General features: G+C 47.1%; 1 protein-coding gene across 2 annotated transcripts in view; it reads right to left on the minus strand.

Moving 5' to 3' along the window:
* LOC139009266 (acyl-coenzyme A synthetase ACSM1, mitochondrial-like) overlaps positions 1-20229 on the minus strand; it is a 36021-nt gene extending 15792 nt beyond the window's left edge. Inside the window, exons 1-5 of one of the 2 annotated variants that reach the window (XM_070413462.1) lie at positions 20151-20229; positions 19214-19454; positions 9173-9383; positions 5770-5977; positions 449-589 (exon numbers count right to left, since the gene is read on the minus strand). In XM_070413462.1, coding sequence (XP_070269563.1) covers positions 449-589; positions 5770-5977; positions 9173-9383; positions 19214-19405 — 752 coding nt within the window. In that variant the 5' untranslated portion in view covers positions 19406-19454; positions 20151-20229. The remainder of the gene's footprint in view (positions 1-448; positions 590-5769; positions 5978-9172; positions 9384-19213; positions 19455-20150) is intronic. The other variant, XM_070413463.1, reaches the window with a different exon arrangement.
* Positions 20230-20538: the final 309 nt, after the last annotated feature.

A 20538-nucleotide genomic window follows, 5' to 3' on the forward strand; every position in this document is an offset into this window, starting at 1 on the left:
CAGTTCACATAGCTAGAACTTTCTGTCCTCCTCCCACCATACCTGGAACCAGTGACAACGACACATGGCTTGTCATTTGTGCAGCTTGCAGAATGCCTGCTGCCTGCACCCACGTTCCCTCCACACCTGTGAAGGTGCTCAGGCAGGACCCCCTTGTCATTGGGAGGCTTCTGTGAACACACACTTAGAAGTCCAGACCTTCGCCTCGGAGACCCTCAGTGGTCTGAACCAGAGAGAGCAGAAGGGAGAAGCAGGATGGACTCGGTTCTACTTAGAGCACCTTTCCCAGCACACACACTCACACACACACACACACACACACACGAACACACACACACCACACACACACACACCACACACACACACACACACACACACACACACACACCCCACACACCCCTTGCCCCAGTCTGTGATGCAGCCTCTAAGTTGCTGCCCTCTTTCCTACCATGAAGGGAAGGAGTGTCGCAAGGCAAGTCCATGGCTGTGTTTTGCCATCTTGGGGAAGCCGGTGGTGCCACTGGTAAAGAAGATGACCATTGGGTCCGTGGTCTTTGATTTAATACAGGTGTGATCTGGGGATGCTGATCTACAAAGGGATTGAACACAAAAGGAGAGAAGTCAAGTTTCCTGGCTCCACCCTCAGGGCCAGCAAAAGACACAACATGAGGCTCAAAGTCAGAAACCTGGTTCGCTTGTATAGATTTTAGAGAGAGGAAGGGAGAGAGAAGGAGAAAGAGACAGACAGACACACACAGAGAGAAACATGGATTTACTGTTCCACTTATTTATTCATTCATTGGTGGATTCTTGTATGTGCCCTGACCAGGGATACAACCCACAACCTTAGCACTCTAACCAACTGAGTTCCTGGCCAGTGCAGAAGCTGGGATTTTGCAACACTGGAGGAAAAACTGGTCTCCAGGTCTGAAGAATCAAACAGAGTTTATGGGTGACTTGGGTAAGAAGACTGACATTTCTTCATTTAAAAAATGGGGAAACACTGCCAATTATTTTATAATTTAACAAACATTGAAATAGAACTTCCTGTTTCTGAAAATGCTCTAAATGACTTACAAATAAGAGCTCATTTAATCTTCAGAGCAATCCTAAGAGGTGCCTATCCCCAACTTCTCATGCTCCCTTTGTGGATGAGGAAACTGGGGCTCAGAGAGGTTAGGTAACTTGCCTGAAGACATACAGCCAGCAATTGGCAGAGCCAGGGTTCAAACCCAGTGTGATGCATAGACTGTCCTCTTACTCACACTGCTAAGCTTTTTTTTCACACAAACTAACTTTGCAGGAAGTTCACTCCATAACCTTGGTGATAAGGGGTGGGGAGCAGTGGGGAGGAGTGGAGAAAGCAAGGGAGAGTGAGAGTGAAAGAAAAAAGAATCAGTGGGCCTTGATTCCTGGGAGCTTCTACACTCAGACTCCCGGGCTTGCGATGATTGGGTTTGTGAGCTTCCTGTGTTATTCAAATGAATTTCAAACCATCCAAATGCTGGAGGGAACACTGGCTCTTGCTGAGAAATGGTACCATCCTGACTCTGAGCAATTTAAGGAATTTTTCAACAGTATTATTTTTTAAAATACGTTTTATTGATTTCTGAGAGGAAGGAAGAGGTAGAGGTTAGAAACATCAATGATGAGAGAGAATCATTGATTGGCAGCCTCCCACATGCCCCCCACCACCCACCTTGGCTCGAGACTGCAACCTGGGCATGTGCCCTGACTAGGAATGGAACCTCGACTTCCTGATTCATAGGTCAACACTCAGCCACTGGCCATGTGGGCCGGACAACAGTATTATTTATTTAAGTTTTTTTTTTAACTCTCTGACTTTATTTATTTACTCAAATTATAAAAGGAAGTTTATCTAGAAAACCACAGAGGTAGTAGAAGTGAGCCAGCTGGGCTGCACTGGCTCAGGAAACAAGTTTGGGGCAGAAGAAAGGCCCTTGGAGTTGAGGAGAGAGAAAGGCAAAGGTAGCGCCAGGGGACGGTGAGGGCCTGCTCCCTGGAGGGAGAGCCCAACTCTCGGACCTTAGAGTCCACCAGAAGGTGTGACTTCACTGTGTTTGCCTTTTTGGGTTGAATAACATTTTACTTTAAAAACAGAAGGGTTACTTCAAGAAAACAAACCCAGTGCAACTTATATGTTATAAACCAATGTTACCTCTGAAAAACAAAAGAGACAAAGAAAAGAAACCCAGAAAGGTTTGAGCTGTAGGTGAAAAGGGGGCTCAGTGGAACTAACCTCACAGATGATCTGATTATAAATTCCTGACCCGACAGGGCATGGCGGGGAGTCAGGCCCCTGACACATAACTTCTCTGGTGAAAGGCTTATCTTTGCCTTAAGCAAGCCTGTCCATTGTTCCTGTGCAGGTAGGATAACACGCCCTTCCTACAAAACTCTTTTTCTCTGGAGCATTTGAGGTCTTGCTCCCCAGCATATGTAGTCAGTTTGGCTCAAATAAACTCATAAAAATTTTCTACAGGTGTGGAATTTTCTTAGGTCGACAGTGTAAAATATCCCTTTGGATATTCTGAAGGCTCAAAGAATTAAAGGATTGGAGCTGGAGGGTCTTTCTGACCTCCTGTCATGTTTCTAACTTTCTAAGGGAACCCAGAACCTGGGTGATGTTTGCCCCCAAAACCCTCTGCCAGTCACAGCCTCATTTTTTTCTTGCAGACTCAACTTTCACCTTCAAGATCTATTTTAACCTCTCATTCAACTTATCTATAATAACAAAATCATAATATGCTAATTAGACTGGATGTCCTTTTGTACGACCTTCCGGATGAAGCGGGGGCTGTGGGGAAGCCCAGGTCCCAGGTGCCAGAGGGAAGCTGGTGCCAGCAGCCACAGGGAGGAAGGCCTACTCTTGTACGAATTTTATGCATCGGGCCCCTAGTTCATATATATCCTATCTAATAATAGACAAACACGGTAATTGACCGTACCTTTGATACGCCTCCCATGGGCTAATCAGCATGATATGCAGATTAACCACCAACAAAATGGCGGTTAATTTGCATATACCGGCTGGGAGCGAAGACTGAAGACAAAATGGAAGCGAAGCGCTACAGAAGGGAGCAAAGTAGAGGTGGTGGAGACAGGAACAGAGCCAAGACTGTGGACGTGTGAGGCTGGAGGGCAAACCCAGCTGCAATGGCTGGGAGCGGAAGGGGAAACCCAGCAGGAACGGGTGGGAGCGGGAGGGGAAACCCAGCAGGAGTGGATGGAAGCGGGAGGGCAAACCCAGCAGGAGCGGGTGGGAGTGGGAGGGCAAACCCAGCTGCAATGGCTGGGAGCGGAAGGGGAAACCCAGCTGCAGTGGCTGGGAGAGGGAGGGGAAACCCAGCAGGATCCGCTGGGAGAGGGAGGGGAAACCCAGCAGGAGCTGCTGGAAGTGGGAGGGCAAACCCAGCAGGAGCGGCTGGGAGCGGGAGGGCAAACCCAGCAGGAGCAGCTCGGAGCGGGAGGGGAAACCCAGCAGGAGCGGGTGGGAGCGGGAGGGCAAACCCAGCAGGAGCAGCTCGGAGTGGGAGGGGAAACCCAGCAGGAGCGGGTGGGAGCCGGAGGGCAAACCCAGCAGGAGCAGCTGGGAGCGGGAGGGGAAACCCAGCAGGAGCGGGTGGGAGCGGGAGGGCAAACCCAGCAGGAGCGGGTGGGAGCGGGAGGGCAAACCCAGCTGCAATGGCTGGGAGCGGGAGGGCAAACCCAGCAGGAGTGGGTTGGGAGCGGGAGGGAAACCCAGCCGCAGCAGCTAGGAGCGGGATCGAAGCCCTTCTCTGCTTCGCTCCAGTTGCAGGAATCTCTATTCTTGCAGGAGTCTTCCTGCAACGGGCCTCTAGTGTATTTATATTTATACTAGAGGCCCAGTGCACAAAATTTTGTGCACTCGGGGGGGGAGGGGGTCCCTCAGCCTGGCCTGTGCCCTCTCGCAGTCTGGGACCCCTCAGGAGATAACCACCTGCTGGCTTAGGCCTGCTCCCGGGTGGCAGAGGGCAGGCCCAATCCCTAGGTGCAGCCCCTGGTCAGGCTCAGAGCAGGGCTGATTGGGGAGTTGGGGCGCCACCCCCTGTCATGCACAGAGCAGGGCGGATTGGGAGGTTGCGATGCCACCCTCAGTCATGCTCAGGGTAGGGCCGATTGGGGGGTTGGGGCACCACCCCCTGTCACACTCAAGGCAGGGTCGATGGGGAGGTTGCGGCGCCACCCCCTGTCACGCACAGAGCAGGGCCCATCAGAGGGTTGGGGAGCTCCCCCCTGTCACTCACAGAGTAGGGCCGATAGGGGAGTTGGGGCACCGCCCCCTGTCACACAAAGAGCAGGGCGGATCAGGGGGTTGGGGTGCCGCACCCTGTCACACTCAGGGCAGGGCCGATGGGGAGGTTATGGCTCTACCCCGTCACACACAGAGCAGGGCCCGTGGAGGGGGGGTTGGGGTGCCACACCCTGTCACACATAGAGCAGGGCCGATCAGGGGGTTGGGGCACCGCACCCTGTCACACACAGAGTGGCAGGGTGATCAGAGGGTTGGGGAGCTCCCCCCTCTCAGGCACAGAGCAGGGCTGATCAGGGGGTTGGGGCGCCTTCCCCTGTCACAAACAGAGCAGGGCGGATAGGGAGGTTGTGGCCCCGTCCCCTGTCACACACAGAGCCGCAGGGCTATCAGGGGTTTGGGTGCTGCCCCCTGTCACACTGATCCCAGTGCCGGGAGGCCTCGCGGCTCCGCTGATCCTGGTGCTGGGAGACATATTACCCTTTTACTATATAGGATAGAGGCCTGGTGCACGGGAGGCGGCCGGCTGGTTTGCCCTGAAGGGTGTCCTGGATCAGGGTGGGGGTCCCGCTTGGGTGCCTGGCCAGCCTGGGTGAGGGGCTGATGGCTGTTTGCAGCTGGTCACACCCCCTTCAGGGTGGGGGTCCCCAGTGGGGTGCCTGGCCAGTCTGGGTGAGGGGCTGAGGGCTGTTTTCAGGCTGGCGGGTGACTAAAGCTCCCAACCGCTCCTTTTTTTCTTTTTGTTTTTAATTCTGGCCAGCTTTAGCTCTGAGGCTTGGCTCCAGCTCTGAGGCCTCAGCTGCTGAAAGCAAGTATCTGGTTTGTTTGGGTTCTATAATCGAAACACTGTTTCAACTCCAGCTCTGAGATCCCGGCTGGCTGAAAGCAGGTTTCTGGGGTTTTGTTTAGCTTCTATATTTGTAACAATGTTTCAAACTGCAAGCTCAGAGGCTGGCAGCTGCAGGTGGGGAACATTGTCTTCTTCCATCACTGAAGCAAACAAGCCTCCTGTTATCTTCAAGCTGGCTGGCTACCTGCCGCCATCTTGGCTGGCAGTTAATTTGCATATCACCCTGATTAGCCAATGGGAAGGGTAGCAGAGGTATGGCTAATTACCATGTTTCTCTTTTATTAGATAGGATGTGAATAATCTTTTAGGTTCCCACCTACAAGAAGCTTGAAACACAGTAATCCTCTGACATTACACCTCCTTTAACATCCCAGGGGTGATCAAACTTTAGGGAGAGAAGCAGAGAAGTGCAATGTCCTGATATTACAGATGAAGCAACCTTGGCTAAGAGAGGGGCAGGAAGTAGCCCAGGGTCACACAGCAGGTCAGGGACATAATGGGAAGAGGTTTCTGGAACCAGGCCTGGTGAGCTTCCTACCACCAGCTGTCTGTCTACAGCGCTCGGGTGTGGAGGGCCTTCTCCCACCGTTCCTCAGAGAGCACCTCCATCAGACCCGAAACTCACTGAATCAGGGATCGGAAGTCCAGCCACCCCTCACAGCTGTGGTCAGACACCAGGAGCTTGGTTTTCAGAGCGGGACACTCAGAAGCCACAGAGTCCACCTCCGGGGCAAGGGCATCTGTGGTCACGATGCTCTGGGCATTAGACTGCTTTAGTCGGTAGAGAATGTCCTTGGCCTTCATCTGGGTTGTCCCTGGTATGAAGATAATACCTGGGGATGAGAAAGTAATTATCTGTTTTATTTCCTGTTTCACAACCATGGGCTTCAGGCCTGGCTTATCTGCATAGAAATCCCATAACCTCTTGGTATGCAAAGACCCACAGTACCAGCACCACTGAGTCACACCCCAAACCTACCGAATCAGAACCTGCATTTAAAAAAATATATTCATATTGATTTCAGAGAGGAAGGGAGAGGGAGATAGAAATATCAGTGATGAGAGAATCATTGATCAGCTGCCTCCTGCACACCCCCACACTGGGGATTGTGTCTGCAACCTGGGCATGTACCCCAACCAGGAATTGAACCATGACCTCCTGGTTCATAGGTCAATACACAACCACTGAAGAAAGGCAGCAGGGCAAAACCTGCATTTTAACAGGACCTCCAAGTGATCCCATGCACATTCATGTTTGAAACGCTTGCCCTAACCTGTCTACTCTAGATGGGTGCAGCCAGTAGACAGGTGGGTCCTACTTTGCAAGAGTTTGCATGGGACCTGGGAGCACAGATGCAAGGAGGACAGAGTCTCTGACATCAGGAAGAGCTGCATCCCAGCCCCCGCTTTTCTCCTCCCACCCCCTTCTCTCATCCCTGTGTCATTGGGAATCCCTGCTTTCCTTCATCCCTCACATCCAAATTAACCACATTGTCCCTGGAACTTTCCTACCTTCCCTCCCCTCTGCTGTCACCAACAATTAGTTCCAGTATCTGTGTGCACCTATTGGATTCTAATCTCCCCACCAAATGCCTTGCCTTGAACTTCTGTGTTATTACCTGGGTAAGTCCCCCGGGGCATCGATGTTCCCCCAGCATTTCCTGTTGTTAGGACTAGAAGGCAATACAACCCTTGACAGCCATTTGTAAGCTTCCGGCCACAGGAGAACAAAGACCAGGAAATGCTTGCTGGACACCAGGAATCAGTCCATGTAAGGAACTGGAACTGTCCTGAAGCCTCCTGATCGCACACCTGCACTCCATCCCCATTCCAAGCCCACCAGCTCAGCCCCCAAACCCACTGACAACAAGAGATTCCCACTCGTGACTACACATCGGGATGAAACTGCAGCTCCTCGGTGCCCATCAGCCCCTTGGCTCCTGGCTGTGCAGCCCTTCCCTTTGGATATTCCAGTCCCACCCTCCTTTCCTTAAAAAAACTCAATTTTCTTTAATCTCTTCTGAGATGGCCATTTAGCCTGCCTGCCCACCACGTTCACCTTCACTTCTCTTCACTAACACCTGTGTCCTCTCTCCAGGAAAACAGCTCGCTCCCCATTCTGACACTGAAGACGCTGCCCACGTTCCACCTTTCTCCCCACACCTCTATTCTCTATTTCAAAATGGCCGTTCACATAGGCAACTCCTGACTCTACGCCTTTGCATGTGCTAAGCCCGTTCTTGGAATTCCCTTTCTCTGCTTCTACTCCTCTTCAATTGTGCTTATCCCAGAGGGCTCAGCTCACGTCTTAGCTCTACAAATGACATGGCTTCTTTATGCTCCCTCTGCTGTTGCTATTAATGTTTGATTCCACATGACTTTGATTGATAAATCCACTATTTTATGAGGAAACTAAGAGAGAGTATATAAGCAAGAGCATGAACAGACTGTTGTGTAAACATGTGATTCAACTGAAGTGATTAAAAAAATCCATGAGTCCCGTTCTGATTCTAAATTAGATAGATAGATAGATAGATAGATAGATAAGCAATTAAAAGGGACAGGGAAATTCCTACATAAGAATGCTAACTAATAAATGTAGAGGGGGTGATATAAACAGAAAGTCCTCGTATAAAAACACCATAATAATATTTAACTCAGTCAAGAATCATCAGGGGATACTCAAACCATGGGGTGAAAGACAGTGGGGGAGCAGGATAGTCACTAGTCTCATACGTGTTACACCACAGACTTCTTACTAGTCAGGAAGAGAAAAGGTGCCCTGACAAAGTTGAATACCACCCTTCTATTGAGATTAACAGTATCATTGATGGAAGACAAAACAACTGCAGAGACCCCTCATGTGATGCACCAACAAAGACACAACACTGTCCCCCCAGCACTCCTGTTAAGATGTTTTAAGATGAATATAATCATGAAGCAAGAGTCAGAAATACCAATTTGTGTGCACCTCCTGCAAAGCAACTGGCTTAGACATTTCAAAAATGTCATTGCCATGCAGAAAAGGCTAGAGAGCCCTTCTAGATTAAAGGAGAAGGAGAAGACATGACAAGTAAATGCAATGCAAGATCCTCAATTGGATTTTGGACTTAAAGAAAGAAATGGCTGTCAGGGACATGATGAAGGCAATTGGGGACTGTTGGCTATGGGTAGCTATCAGGTAACACATATTGTATCAATGTCAGCCTTCTTGTTTGATAAGCCTGCTCTGGTGATGGTGAAGGAAATGTCTGGGATCCAGGGTTTATGGGTATTTACATGGCATTTATGGGTGTCACAATGTCTGCAACTGACCCTTTACTAACTCAGTGGGGGCTCCAATATGGCAAAATGTTCAGTTGATGAATTTCAAAAAAGTAATAATGTCTGAGGCTGTGCAAGAGAAAGTGTGTGTGTGTGTGTCCTTGCATTTGAGCATATGTGAGTGTGAGGGAGAGAGTGAGCGATAATGGGTAAAAATATGTGAGGGAGTCTGAGAAAGAGAAAAACTGTGAAGAAGAAAGACTGTAGGGACGAGGAAGCAACTAGTGAAGCATCCATCTTATATAAAAACTGCTGTTTGAAATTTTAACCCTGCATTTTGGCTTCTGTAAATCCTTGCTGGCTTAAATAATAAGGAAAATAAGACTACTCCAATTTCAGAGAGGCCATTAAACCTTCCCCAGACGAAGTTATCAGTGCTGGCACCAGGCCAAGCCTTTGGTCGAGGTCTCAAAGCCCCAGCACATAAGGGCTCTTAAAGAACTTGCAAAGGGGACCAGAACAGAACCCCATATTTTGGATACAAAGAGGGTAAGAACGTATAAATACAGAAAACTTTCTGTGTGACAGGGCCCAGAATTTGAGAGGTAATTTTCCTCTGGGCCCACGTGTAATAATAATAAGTGTAACTCCATCTCTGTAAGCGTTGCTTGGTTCTTCTCCGGTTTTCTGTAACACTAGTGTTCCTGGACCAGTTGGCTCCAGGACATCCCTAAGATCTCTACGGGTCTCTCTGAGTCACTGACCTGTTCGGATGCAGCCCATGGCCACCAGCCACCACTCAGGCAGTCGAGGCAGAATCAAGGCGAGACGGTCTCCCTTCTGCAGGCCACAGGTCTGTGTGAAGACGTTGGCTGCGCGGCAGGTGAAGTCTGTCAGCTCTCTGAAACTCCACTTCACTTCGTCTCCTTGGCTGTTCACCCACCACAGGGCTGGGTTGGGGCCTCTCTTGCCTTCCTGATCAAGATCACACACCGTGTGTTACTTCCTGCTTCACAGGAAAACGGCTCTTATTTCCCCAATCCACTGTCACAGTCACATTCCAGTGTGAGCATAGCTCAGGAACTGAGACCCCATTTTATTTTATTTATTATTATTATTCTTTTTTAATCCTCACTCGAGGATATTTTCCCATTGATTTTTAGAGAGTGTGGAAGAGAGAGGGAAAGACCGAGAAAAATATCAATGTGATTGGAAGAGATTGGGACACAGACACATTGATAAGCAGTAGGGCCCTGACCAGTGCCCGGGCCAGGGAAGAGCCTGCAATCGAGCCATGTGCCCTTGACCGGACTTGAACCTGGGACCCTTTGGTCCATAGGCTGATACTCTATGCACTGAGCCAAACCAGCTAGGATCTGAGACCTCATTTTAAATCATTTAAAGAGCCAAGAAAAGTTAGGGTGTCATCCAGCCAACTTCTTATGGTCTACTGTAGCCACCTCCTCCCAAGTCATATGAAACCATGAATAGCTTCATGTCTCCAACTGTAGACTTAAAGCTCCATCCCCACGTGTCTTAGTTCCATGCAGACAGTGCGTTCCTCTGTGTGCCCCAGCATTCTCATCTGGGAAGTGGGGGCAATATCACCTAGAAGGTCGTAAAGTCTAAATGAGTTATTTAAAGAGCAAAGTGTACATAACAGTAGGTGCTCAATAAATATGACTATTATTATAATTGCTACACAATAGAAGAGGCTTATTTAGGCTCTGAATATTTTGTGGAATTAATTTTTAAAATTAAGTTGCCTCTAAAGGTGAAGTTCATAAGAAGCAGACTGGGAAGGTCCAGGCCCCTATTCCTTTAGAGAAACATCAAGTAAACAGACTAAAATGGCTTTGTTGGGGCTCTTAAAACAGTCAAGGATCTGCAGCAACCAACAAATGCCCAAACAGCTAAAGCCACACCTAGAATGGTAGGGCATGTGACATTTGTGTTCACTTTTTAAAAAAAACATATTTTATTGATTTTTTACAGAGAGGAAGGGAGAGGGATAGAGAGTTAGGAACATCGATGAGAGAGAAACATCGATCAGCTGCCTCCTGCACGCCCCCCACTGGGGATGTGCTCACTTTTGCACCCCCTTCTCTGATGTGGTGCCCCAGGGTTGGGAGGAGGTGTTGCCAGGTTCCCAGCCCCTTTTTGGGACAGAAGGAAAAGAGTGAAACTTGTTTGCAATATTCAGTGGGGAGTGAGATGTAGCTGAAAAGGAATTTATTTATTTATTTATTCATTCATTTATTTATAAATTCCCCAATAAAAAGTAATGTTGAGTATCTTTTGTATGCTTGTTTGCTGTCTGTGTGACTCTCAAGTGAGATGTCTGTTCAGAATCTTTTGCCAATTTTCTTTTTTTTCCTTTCTTTTTTACAAATAATTTTTATTTCTTAAAGTATTACAAAGAGTATTACATATGTCTCCTTTTTCCCCCCTTGACATTCCCCCAGCCCCTACCCCCCTGGTGTCTTGTATCCATTGGTTAATCTTATATGCATGCATATAAGTCCTTCGGTTGATCTCTGAATCCCCCCAAACCCTCCTCAGGCTTCCCACTGTAGTTTGACCGTCTGTTCAATGTTGCTCTGCCTCTGCATCTACCCCTGTTCATCAGTCTATTCTGGTCCCCATTATCTGTCCCAACCTCACTGGAGCAGTCCCAACGTCACTGGGGTGGTCTCAGCCTCACCAGGGCCGTTTCAACCTCACTGGGGCCATTTCAATCTCACTGGGGCCGTCCCAACCTCACTGGGGCTGTTTCAACCTAACTGGGGCCGTCCCGACCTCACCGGGGCCGTTTCAACCTCACCGGGGCTGTCGCTACCTCACCAGGGCATTTTCAACCTCACCGGGGCTGTCGCTACCTCACTGGGGCCATTTCAACCTCACTGGGGCCGTCCCGACCTCACTGGGGCCGTTTCAACCTCACCGGGGCCGTCCCAACCTCCCTGGGGTCGTTTCAACCTCACCGGGGCCGTGCCGACCTCACTGGGGCCATTTCAACCTCACCGGGGCCATCCCGACCTCACCGGGGCCGTTTCAATCTCACTGGGGCCGTCTTGACCTCACTGGGGCCGATTCAATTTTGCCAATTTTCTAAGTGGGTTGTTCCTTTTTTATTATTGAGTTTGAGTCCTTTGTATATTTTGGATATAAGTCTTTTTTTTCTTTTCTTTACATGTCTTTAAAGTTATTATTATTACTAGAGGCCCAATGCATGAAAATTCATGCACTGGAGGGGGCGTCCCTCAGCCCGGCCTGCCCCTTCTCACAGTCTGGGAGCCCTCAGGGGAGGGAGACAACCCATCGATCAGGGGAAGGCGATGCCCCATCACACCTGTGCTGCTGCCACTGCTGGCAATGCAAGCCTCGGCCGGCCCTGGTTTCCTGAGCCTTGGGCGGCCCTAGATGACTGGGCAGTGGACATCTGAGGCTTGCCTGTGCCTCGGGCATGATCTGGGAAGCCGCCATCCGAGGCTTGCCTGCACCTAGGACTGGCCCTGGGCAGCTGGGCAGCTGCCATCTGAGGCTTACCTGTGCCTCGGGTCAGCCCTCGGCGGCTGGGGGGTTGAGAGGACTGGGGGACTCCGGAGGCAGGCGAGTGGAGTGGCCGGGCCTGCCTGGGGCGGGCCTGGCCTTGCCACATGCCTGCCGCCCCGGCGTGGCTGAGAGGACTGAGCACCACCATCTTGTGGCTGTGGGCGTCGCCATCTTTGAGGGCATAACAGTCAATTAGCATATTCCCTCCTTATTGGCTGTGGGCACCACCATCTTTGTGACTGCATGAGGGTCAATTAGTATATTCCCTCTTTATTAGATAGGATTATTCAAATTTATCTAGGAATATGGTTTTTATAAGCAATTGAAGGTAAGTTGTTATTAGATTAAAATAGATTTCTATAACTTTAAGACATTATATGTAATATACACAATTCACAGAATATACAAAGAAGGAAATGAGAGGAGAATCAAAACATATCACTACAAAAAAAATCTACCAAACACAAAAGAAACCTGTAAAAGAGGAAATGAGGAACAAAAATAAAAGCTATATCAAGAAAACATTAACAAAATGGCAGTAGTACTTCCTTCCACATCAGTAATTACTTTAAATGTAAGAGAACTAAATTTCCCAATCAAAGATAAAGATTGGCAGGATCTAACTATATACTGTCTACAAAATTATAGAATTAATAAAATCATTTTTTTGCAATAAAATGCTAACAATATGTCAATTTATATAAAAAACATACTTGCATTATAATTCAAATTTAATAATAATTATTCACTTATTCATTCAATATTAGTTAGATCTTATTATTTCTTAGGCCCTTTTCTTAGACCACAAGGATTCAGGCAATACAGAAACTTATGAGTAGAAAAGGTTCTCAGAAACAAAAGGATTTCTTCAAATTTCTCATCACATTTTTCCTCCCTGAATGTTAGCATTGAAAATGGTTTAGTGTACATTTTCCAGAAATTTCCCCATGACAAATGCACAAAAATGATTCTTTAACTCAGATTATTGGAACCAAAGAATGTATCTCATCTGAGATAAGATTAATATATGTGCATATTTGTGCTGCTCCAGCAAGGTCAAGGGTGAACCTGAGGAGAGGCAGTGAAGGATTGAAGAAAAGACAGACAAGAGAATACAGCTGGGGCTTGGTGGATCTCCCATGCCTGGATGAGGACACAAAAGACCCAGCCTGCAAACCGGTGCTTTATTTTATAGTCTGATTAAAACAAGGGTAGATTAACATGTATACAAATGTTCTTGTTTTGGCAACACTTGCTGCACCTCCCACAGCCCATTAGCTACTTAGGAAGGAATTAGGGAGGGCTACAAGGTCAGGCTTAATTATGCTAGGAGAGCTCTGCCCCCCAGGCTGGGACTTGTTTGTGGCCCTGCCACAGGTCAGCCTGAGGCTTGACCCTAGAGCCGCTCCCTACACATACACATGTGTGTCGTACAGCTTTAAAAAAATCAGTGCTGTGAAAAAAATTCTTGCCCAACAGGATAAAGAATATTAAAAAGTATTGATGACAAGTTGTGCACTGCTTATATACAGGGAGCCTAGTACAGTACACAAGATTTCTGCAGGATTTTAAAAATGATGGAAAAGCTGGTATAACAAGTAGAAAACAATTGTTGCTCAGAATTCAGTCTGTGTTAGATCCTAACTCCTGCACCTTGAAGAAGGTATCACGTTAGTAGTCATGTATTTTTGTGTTAAGGATTAATTTGATAATGTGATGTTGACATGAAGCTGTTTTCAAGAAGATAAAATACAACCCTTAAACTAGGTTTGAAATTTAAAGTTTTAAGGGGTGAGATGAAACTAAGAGATATTGAGAAATAGTTTAAAAAGATAAGACAGCGAGTAAATAACTTATCAGTAGAAAGAAATGAACAGCCCTGACAAGTGCGGTTACAGTGTCTGCCCTTGCTCCAAAGGGTTTCGTGTTCGATTCCTGGTTAAGGGCAAGTACCAGGGTTGCAGGTTCGATCCCAGCTGGATATCAATTCATGGATGTGTCTCTCACATGTTTATGTTTGTCTCTCTTTCTCCCTCTCCTTTCTTCCTCCACCTCCCAATCTCTTTAAAAAAAATTAATGGGAAAAATATCCTCTGGTGAGGCTTACAAAAGAAAGAAAGAGAAAAAAAAAAGAAAAAGAAAAAAGAAAGAAACAAACAACTAATCTACAAAAACATTATGCTAAGTGAAAGAAACCAGACACAAAAGGGTGCAAGAGCAGGTCAGTGGTTGCCTGGGGCTCAGGGTGGGAGTGGGAGGGGATTGGCTGAGAAAGGTCAAAGAAAGCTTTTGGGGTGATAGAAATAGTCTAGAACTCAGTTTCAGGTGTACAACCTAATGATTAGACATTTATATAACTTATGAATATAACATTGTATGTCAATTGTAATTGAAAACAATTTTTTTTTTTGGTTGTGGACACATCCCCAGTTGGGGGTGTGCAGGAGGCAGCTGATTTTTTTTTAAAATCTTTATTGTTCAGATTACATTTGTTCCTCTTTTTTTCCGCCCCCATAACTCCCCTCCTCCCAGTTCCCACCCCACCCCGCCCTCACTCCCCACCCACTGTCCTCATCCATAGGTGCACGATTTTTATCCAGTCTCTTCCCGAATCTCCCATTCCCCTTTCCCCACCAAGAATAGTCAGTCCATTCCCTTTCTATGTCCCTGATTCATTATAATCACCAGTTCATTCTGTACATCAGATTATTTATTCACTTGATTCTTAGATTCACTTGTTGATAGATGCATGTTTGTTGTTCACAATTTGTATCTTTACCTTTTTCTTCTTCCTCTTCTTAAAGGATACCGTTCAGCATTTCGTATAATACTGGTTTAGTGGTGATGAACTCCTTTAGCTTTTTCTTATCTGTGAAGCTCTTTATCTGACCTTCAATTCTGAATGATAGCTTTGCTGGATAAAGTACTCTTGGTTGTAGGTTCTTGCTATTCATCACTTTGAATATTTCTTGCCATTCCCTTCTGGCCTGCAAAGTTTCTGTTGAGAAATCAGCTGACAGTCGTATGGGTACTCCCTTGTAGGTAATTGAGTCTCTTTCTCTTGCTGCTTTTAAGATTCTCTCTGTCTTTTGCTCTTGGCATTTTAATGATGATGTGTCTTGGTGTGGTCCTCTTTGGATTCCTTTTGTTTGGGGTTCTCTGCGCTTCTTGGACCTGTAAGTCCATTTCTTTCACCAGGTGGGGGAAGTTTTCTGCCATTATTTCTTCAAATACATTTTCAATATCTTGCTGTCTCACCTTCTGGCACCCCTATAATTCGGATGTTGGTATGCTTGAAGCTGTCCCAGAGGCTCCTTACACTATCTTCGTATTTTCGGATTCTTTTTTCATTTTGCTTTTCCAGTGGGGTGTTTTTTGCTTCTTCGCATTTCAAATTTTTGACTTGATTCTTGCGCTCCTCTGGTCTGCTATTGGGTGTCTGTATAATATTCTTTATTTCAGTCCGTGTATGCTTAATTTCTAGTTGGTTCTTTATCATAGCATCGAGCGTCTCATTAGTTTTCGTGAGGCTCTCATCAAGTTTATTGGCTGCTTCTAGCACATTATTGCAAGCCCTCAAAATTGCGTTTTTTAGCTCTATATCCTCCATTTCTGTCATGTTTTTTGTCTCCGCATTTTTTATGCTTTCTTGGTGTACCACCTTGTGGTCTTTGTGCGCAGTCTTGTTCTAGTTGAGCTTTGATTGTTGTAGTTAATACTAGAGGGATTTGACCACGAGGCCGACTGGCTGTGAGAATCAGCTGTGGGAAAACTTCTGTCCTCTGGAGAGGTGCTAATCTAGCCTTTACCTGAGGCGATCCGGCAAATGGCTCTGCGCAGGGCTTGGCAGGGCGGGATCAACGGGGCGGGCGGAGGGAGCAGTTATGGCTGCTCTCAGTCCCGTTCCCAGAGGCTCTGCTTCTCAGAACCCCAGCAACGGCTGCAAACCTCGGAGAGAAAGCTGCCCTCACGTTTCAACTGATGCCAGACAATCCCGCTTCTCCCGTTTGAGTCTGAGTCCCTAGAGACTCACCCGGATCTGGAGCTCAGAGTCTGAGACTCCCTCCTGATTGAAAACGACAACCGCGCCCTCAGCCACCAGCCCGCTTTGCGCGCGCACCTCGGTACCTTTATATTTTCCACACTGCGCCTCCTCTGATCCTCGGTATGCTGTTGTTTTTCCTTCTAGTTGAAGAGTCTCTCCTCAGCCAGCCTTCCTGTGGTTCTGGGTGATGTCCGTTCCGTCTTTTAGTTGTATTTTTGAAGTGGTTGTTTGCGGCAGCAATCTCAGGTGTTTACCTATGCCGCCATCTTGGTCTCCCTCCAAAAACAATTTTTAATTATAAAAAAATAAAGCCCTGACAAGTTTGGCTCAGTTGTTAGAACTTAGGCCTGTGGGCTGAAGGGTCTGGAGTTAGATTTCCAGCCAAGGGCATGTACCTCAGTTGTAGGTTCATTCTCAGACCCTGTCAGGGCAACCAATGGATGTGTCTCTCTCACATCAATGTTTCTCTCTCTCTCTCCTCTTCCTCTCACTTGCTTCCCCTCTCTCTAAAAAATCAATGGGAAAAAATATCCTTGGGTGAGGATAAATAAAGATATCCAAGTCACAGTAAAACAAAGAAATCCTCCACACATGTGAGTTTATTGCAGGTAGAAAAGGTTTGCCTCGCTGAAACCGGTTTGGCTCAGTGGATAGAGCGTCGGCCTGCGGACTGAAAGGTCCCAGGTTCGATTCTGGTCAAGGGCATGTACCTGGGTTGTGGGCACATCCCCGGTGGGAGGTGTGCAGGAGGCAGCTGATCGATGTTTCTAACTCTCTATCTCTCTCCCTTCCTCTCTGTAAAAAAACAATAAAATACATTAAAAAAAAAAGAAAAGGTTTGCCTCATATTTTTTAAAATTTTTATTTATTGATTCATTTTAAAGAGAGAGGAAGTGAGAGAGAGAAACAGTTGTTGTTCCATTCATTTATGCACTCATTGGTTGATTCTTGTGAGGGCCCTGACCACAAATCAAACCCACAACCTTGGCGGGTTGGGACGATGCTCTAACCAAGTGAGCTACCCAGCCAGAGCGACAAAGCACTTTCTTTTGTTTTATAATGAATTCCTTGCCAACACACACACACACACACACACACACACACACACACACATACACACACACACACAATCAGGAGAGGCCACATAAAAATGTTGGATTTCTAACTCAAGACTGTTAAGTTTTGAGGGAGGTTCAGGGAGCAGACTGGATCCAGGTGGCGTGGCCTCTGCAGAGTCTTTAATAGGAGGAGCACCAAGATCTATGGATTGTAAGGCAGGTTTCAAATTAATTTACTCCACAAATGTTTGTTGAGAAACTTGTCAGACACCCCACATCCCTAGAGAGACACTGATCATAGTTAAGGCAATTGGATAAGTGAAACAGACAGATCAGAAGTGTTGTGAGAATGAAAATTAATGGAATGAGGGTGCTGGGGGGACAGTGGGAGATACGGAGGAATTGACGGTCACTGATAACAATGATATAAAACCCAACAAGAACAGGTATTTCATGGGGAATCCTATTTACTTGGTGGTTATCTCCATAGGTGGATGCGTGAACTAATGAATAAGAATTTTATGAAGATAAATGCGAAAATGAAGAGCTGGGCCCCTTTCCTCCTCTCTACCTCCTCCCTCTCCAGCCCATCTCATGGTCCACAAGGTCTCCATCAAATTTTTGGTCTGGACAGTAATGGAAGTCAATTTATAGTCTGAAGGCAAAGATTTGGCATCTTCAGATTATGAGACCAAGTTTAAAAAAATGTATTTTAGAATTAGACAATCTGGACCCAAATTCTGCTCCTCTACTTAGGTATGTAATTTCTGTAGGTAATGTAAAACCCGGATACTCAGTTTTCTTATCTGGGAGATTCTATGTAATAAAGAGGGAATATGCTAATTGACTGTCCCACCCTCAAAAAGATGGGGGCGCCCACAGCCAATAAGGAGGGAATGTGCTAATTGACTGCCCTGCCCTCAAAGATGTCAGCACCCACAGCCACAAGATGGTGGCACCCAGTCCCCTCAGACCCCCAGCCACCCAGGGCTGCTGGAGGCTCAGGTACCAGGGCCAGCTGAGTCTTGTGCTGCCGGCAGTGGCAGCAGCAAAGGTGTGATGGGGCATCGCTTTCCTTTGATCACCAGGTTGCCTTCCACCCCTGAGGGCTCCCGAACTGTGAGAGGGGGCAGGCCGGGCTGAGGGACCCCCCCCTCTTCAGTGCATTAATTTTCATGCACCGGGTCTCTAGTGTGGATAATAAAAATGCTCTTCATAACCAAGGCTCTGTTTTCCTAGGATTTCTTATGGAAACTCAGAGAAAGGAAAATGAAAGAGGGAGAAGAAACCCCATGAAAGGCATATAAGCCTTGAACACTAACACGTGAATGCATATGTTAAATTCACCGGAAACTTAAACATTCCATCAACTCTCTGACTGCATTGCAGGTGGATTCTCTCTTTGTACAAAGATAAAGTTGGGTAACTTTTCACACTGTGATCATCATCAGCTGGGACTTAGTAGCTGGGACACCACCCGTTGTCCACTCCTTCCCCTGGGGTAGACATCACGGCTCCCCTTTTGGTTTCAAGCACTTGGTTTCTTCTGAAGAGACCTGTGAACTCTAGAGGCTGCAGGGACTGGTTTCTCTGAACAGATCCCAATGCCACACTCAAGTAGTCGCTGGTGGCAAGGCCTGCAGTGGCCTTCCTCTCCCCACAGGGGGACGGCTGACTGAGCTCTAGGTGTCAGGTGCGCAGGGGCACCAGCAGGGGGCCTGTCCCCTCCCTCTGAGTGCAGCCTGAAGTTGAGCCCCAGTTTGATGAGCTGAATCCCAGTTAGGCTCACAGTCCCATTAGTGGAAGGCCAGAATTCACATTACCATCAAGTTGCTGACCTTGTAGTTAGAACTTTGCATTTGGTCACAATTATTAGTGTACCAGATACACTACCTGCTGTCTTGTTTCTTAAGCGAGATTATCCCCATTTCACAGATAAAACCACTCGGCAGGAAAAGAGTGTGAAGTGCAAAGTGGCCAGGGTGAGAATTGAGAATTGAACCCCAAAACATAAGCTTTTCCCATGACACTGGTAAGGTGAGGTCGGCCTGTATCGGCTCTATCTGGTCTGTGCCCTTCAGACTCTGAGGAGCAAGATAAGCCAGAAAGATCAACCTATCCTCACCCCATCACAGGCGCCTCCTCACCTTCTCCATTTGAGTCCAGTAGTCCAGGACATCACTTGCAAAGTTAAATTTCTCAGGTCTATCATGGTCATTCCATCTCGGGGCACCAGTTACTGATAAATACTGGGAGCGCAAGTGCCAAGGAGCAGGGTGGAAGGCGTGGCAGGATTTGTGGGTGCCCCAAAGGACCCGGAGCCTCATCAGCCACTGCATGGCGGAGCAGTCCTCAGGAAGCAGGCACCGACTTCTCAGTCACCACCTGCTTCGGGAACAGATGGCTAATAGGTCAGTCATGGAGCAGGACTTTCCTCCACAAGACGAGGCACATTCTGGTTCATGGCTGCAGTTCTGTTTCAGCTGACCAGTATTTGGAGGCACAACTTAGTGACTGAGGATTTAGGATTTCTCTTCCCAGCTCAGGAACCACAGGCAGAGCATGATGGGGAGGTATTATATAGGGTGTCCCAAAATTCACGCAAGATTTGAATTTTGTGTGAGCATCATCAACAACAACAACAACAACAACAACAAAATAAAATCCTAATTTTACTTGGTTTATTGAATCAGATTCTAATATCTGATGTTCTTTGATTTCAATCCTTTCAATTTGACAAGCATTACCAAGTACCAATTATGGCCCAGGAGGAGGGACAATGAAGACCAATAAAGACCATGGCGTTGCATATGTGCCAGAAAAGCTCTGGAGGCCATTTACCCGATGTGATATTCCATACATAAGCCTATATTATATACTTTATGAATCAATAAAAAATTTACAATTTTCAATCATAAACCTGTGTTTTCTATCAAAATTACTTCTTGCGTGAATTTTGGGACACCCTATAGCTACTGGATGAGATTGGTGCACCTTCCTGAGGGTCTTCTCCTTCTCTCTCAGCCCCTGGGAGTTAAGCTCAGGTTGGCAGCCATGGGACCCGCCCCTTTGGGGTAAACTCACCATTTGAAAGTCCTGCTCTCCATGCTAGCCTGGCTCTAAGACCTCTCTTCCTGCCGAGCCCAACTGTGCTGTTCTCATGGAACCTGTTATATTTTTAGATGATCCCGGCCCCTGTGCAAAGTTCATTGGTCCAGGGTTGAGCAATCATCCCTTATGAATTTTTAATCCAGACCGAGCTACCCACAATCCCTTTCTCAAATGTGTGTGTGTGCTTCTTACTGAGGTACTCTCTGTAACAATCTAAGTCTAACCACTGAGCGAGCAACCAGCCAGGTCTGGAGGAAGAATCTTTAAAGAGGTAATTAAGTTAAAATGAGGTCACTAGGTGGACCCTAATCTGATATAACTGACGTCCTTATAAGAAGAGATCAGGACACAGACACATAGA

The sequence above is a fragment of the Myotis yumanensis genome, unplaced genomic scaffold (assembly GCF_028538775.1).
Source record: "Myotis yumanensis isolate MYYU_CA2020_CCGP unplaced genomic scaffold, mMyoYum1.0.hap1 SCAF_4, whole genome shotgun sequence".
NCBI classification, from domain to species: Eukaryota; Metazoa; Chordata; class Mammalia; order Chiroptera; family Vespertilionidae; genus Myotis; species Myotis yumanensis.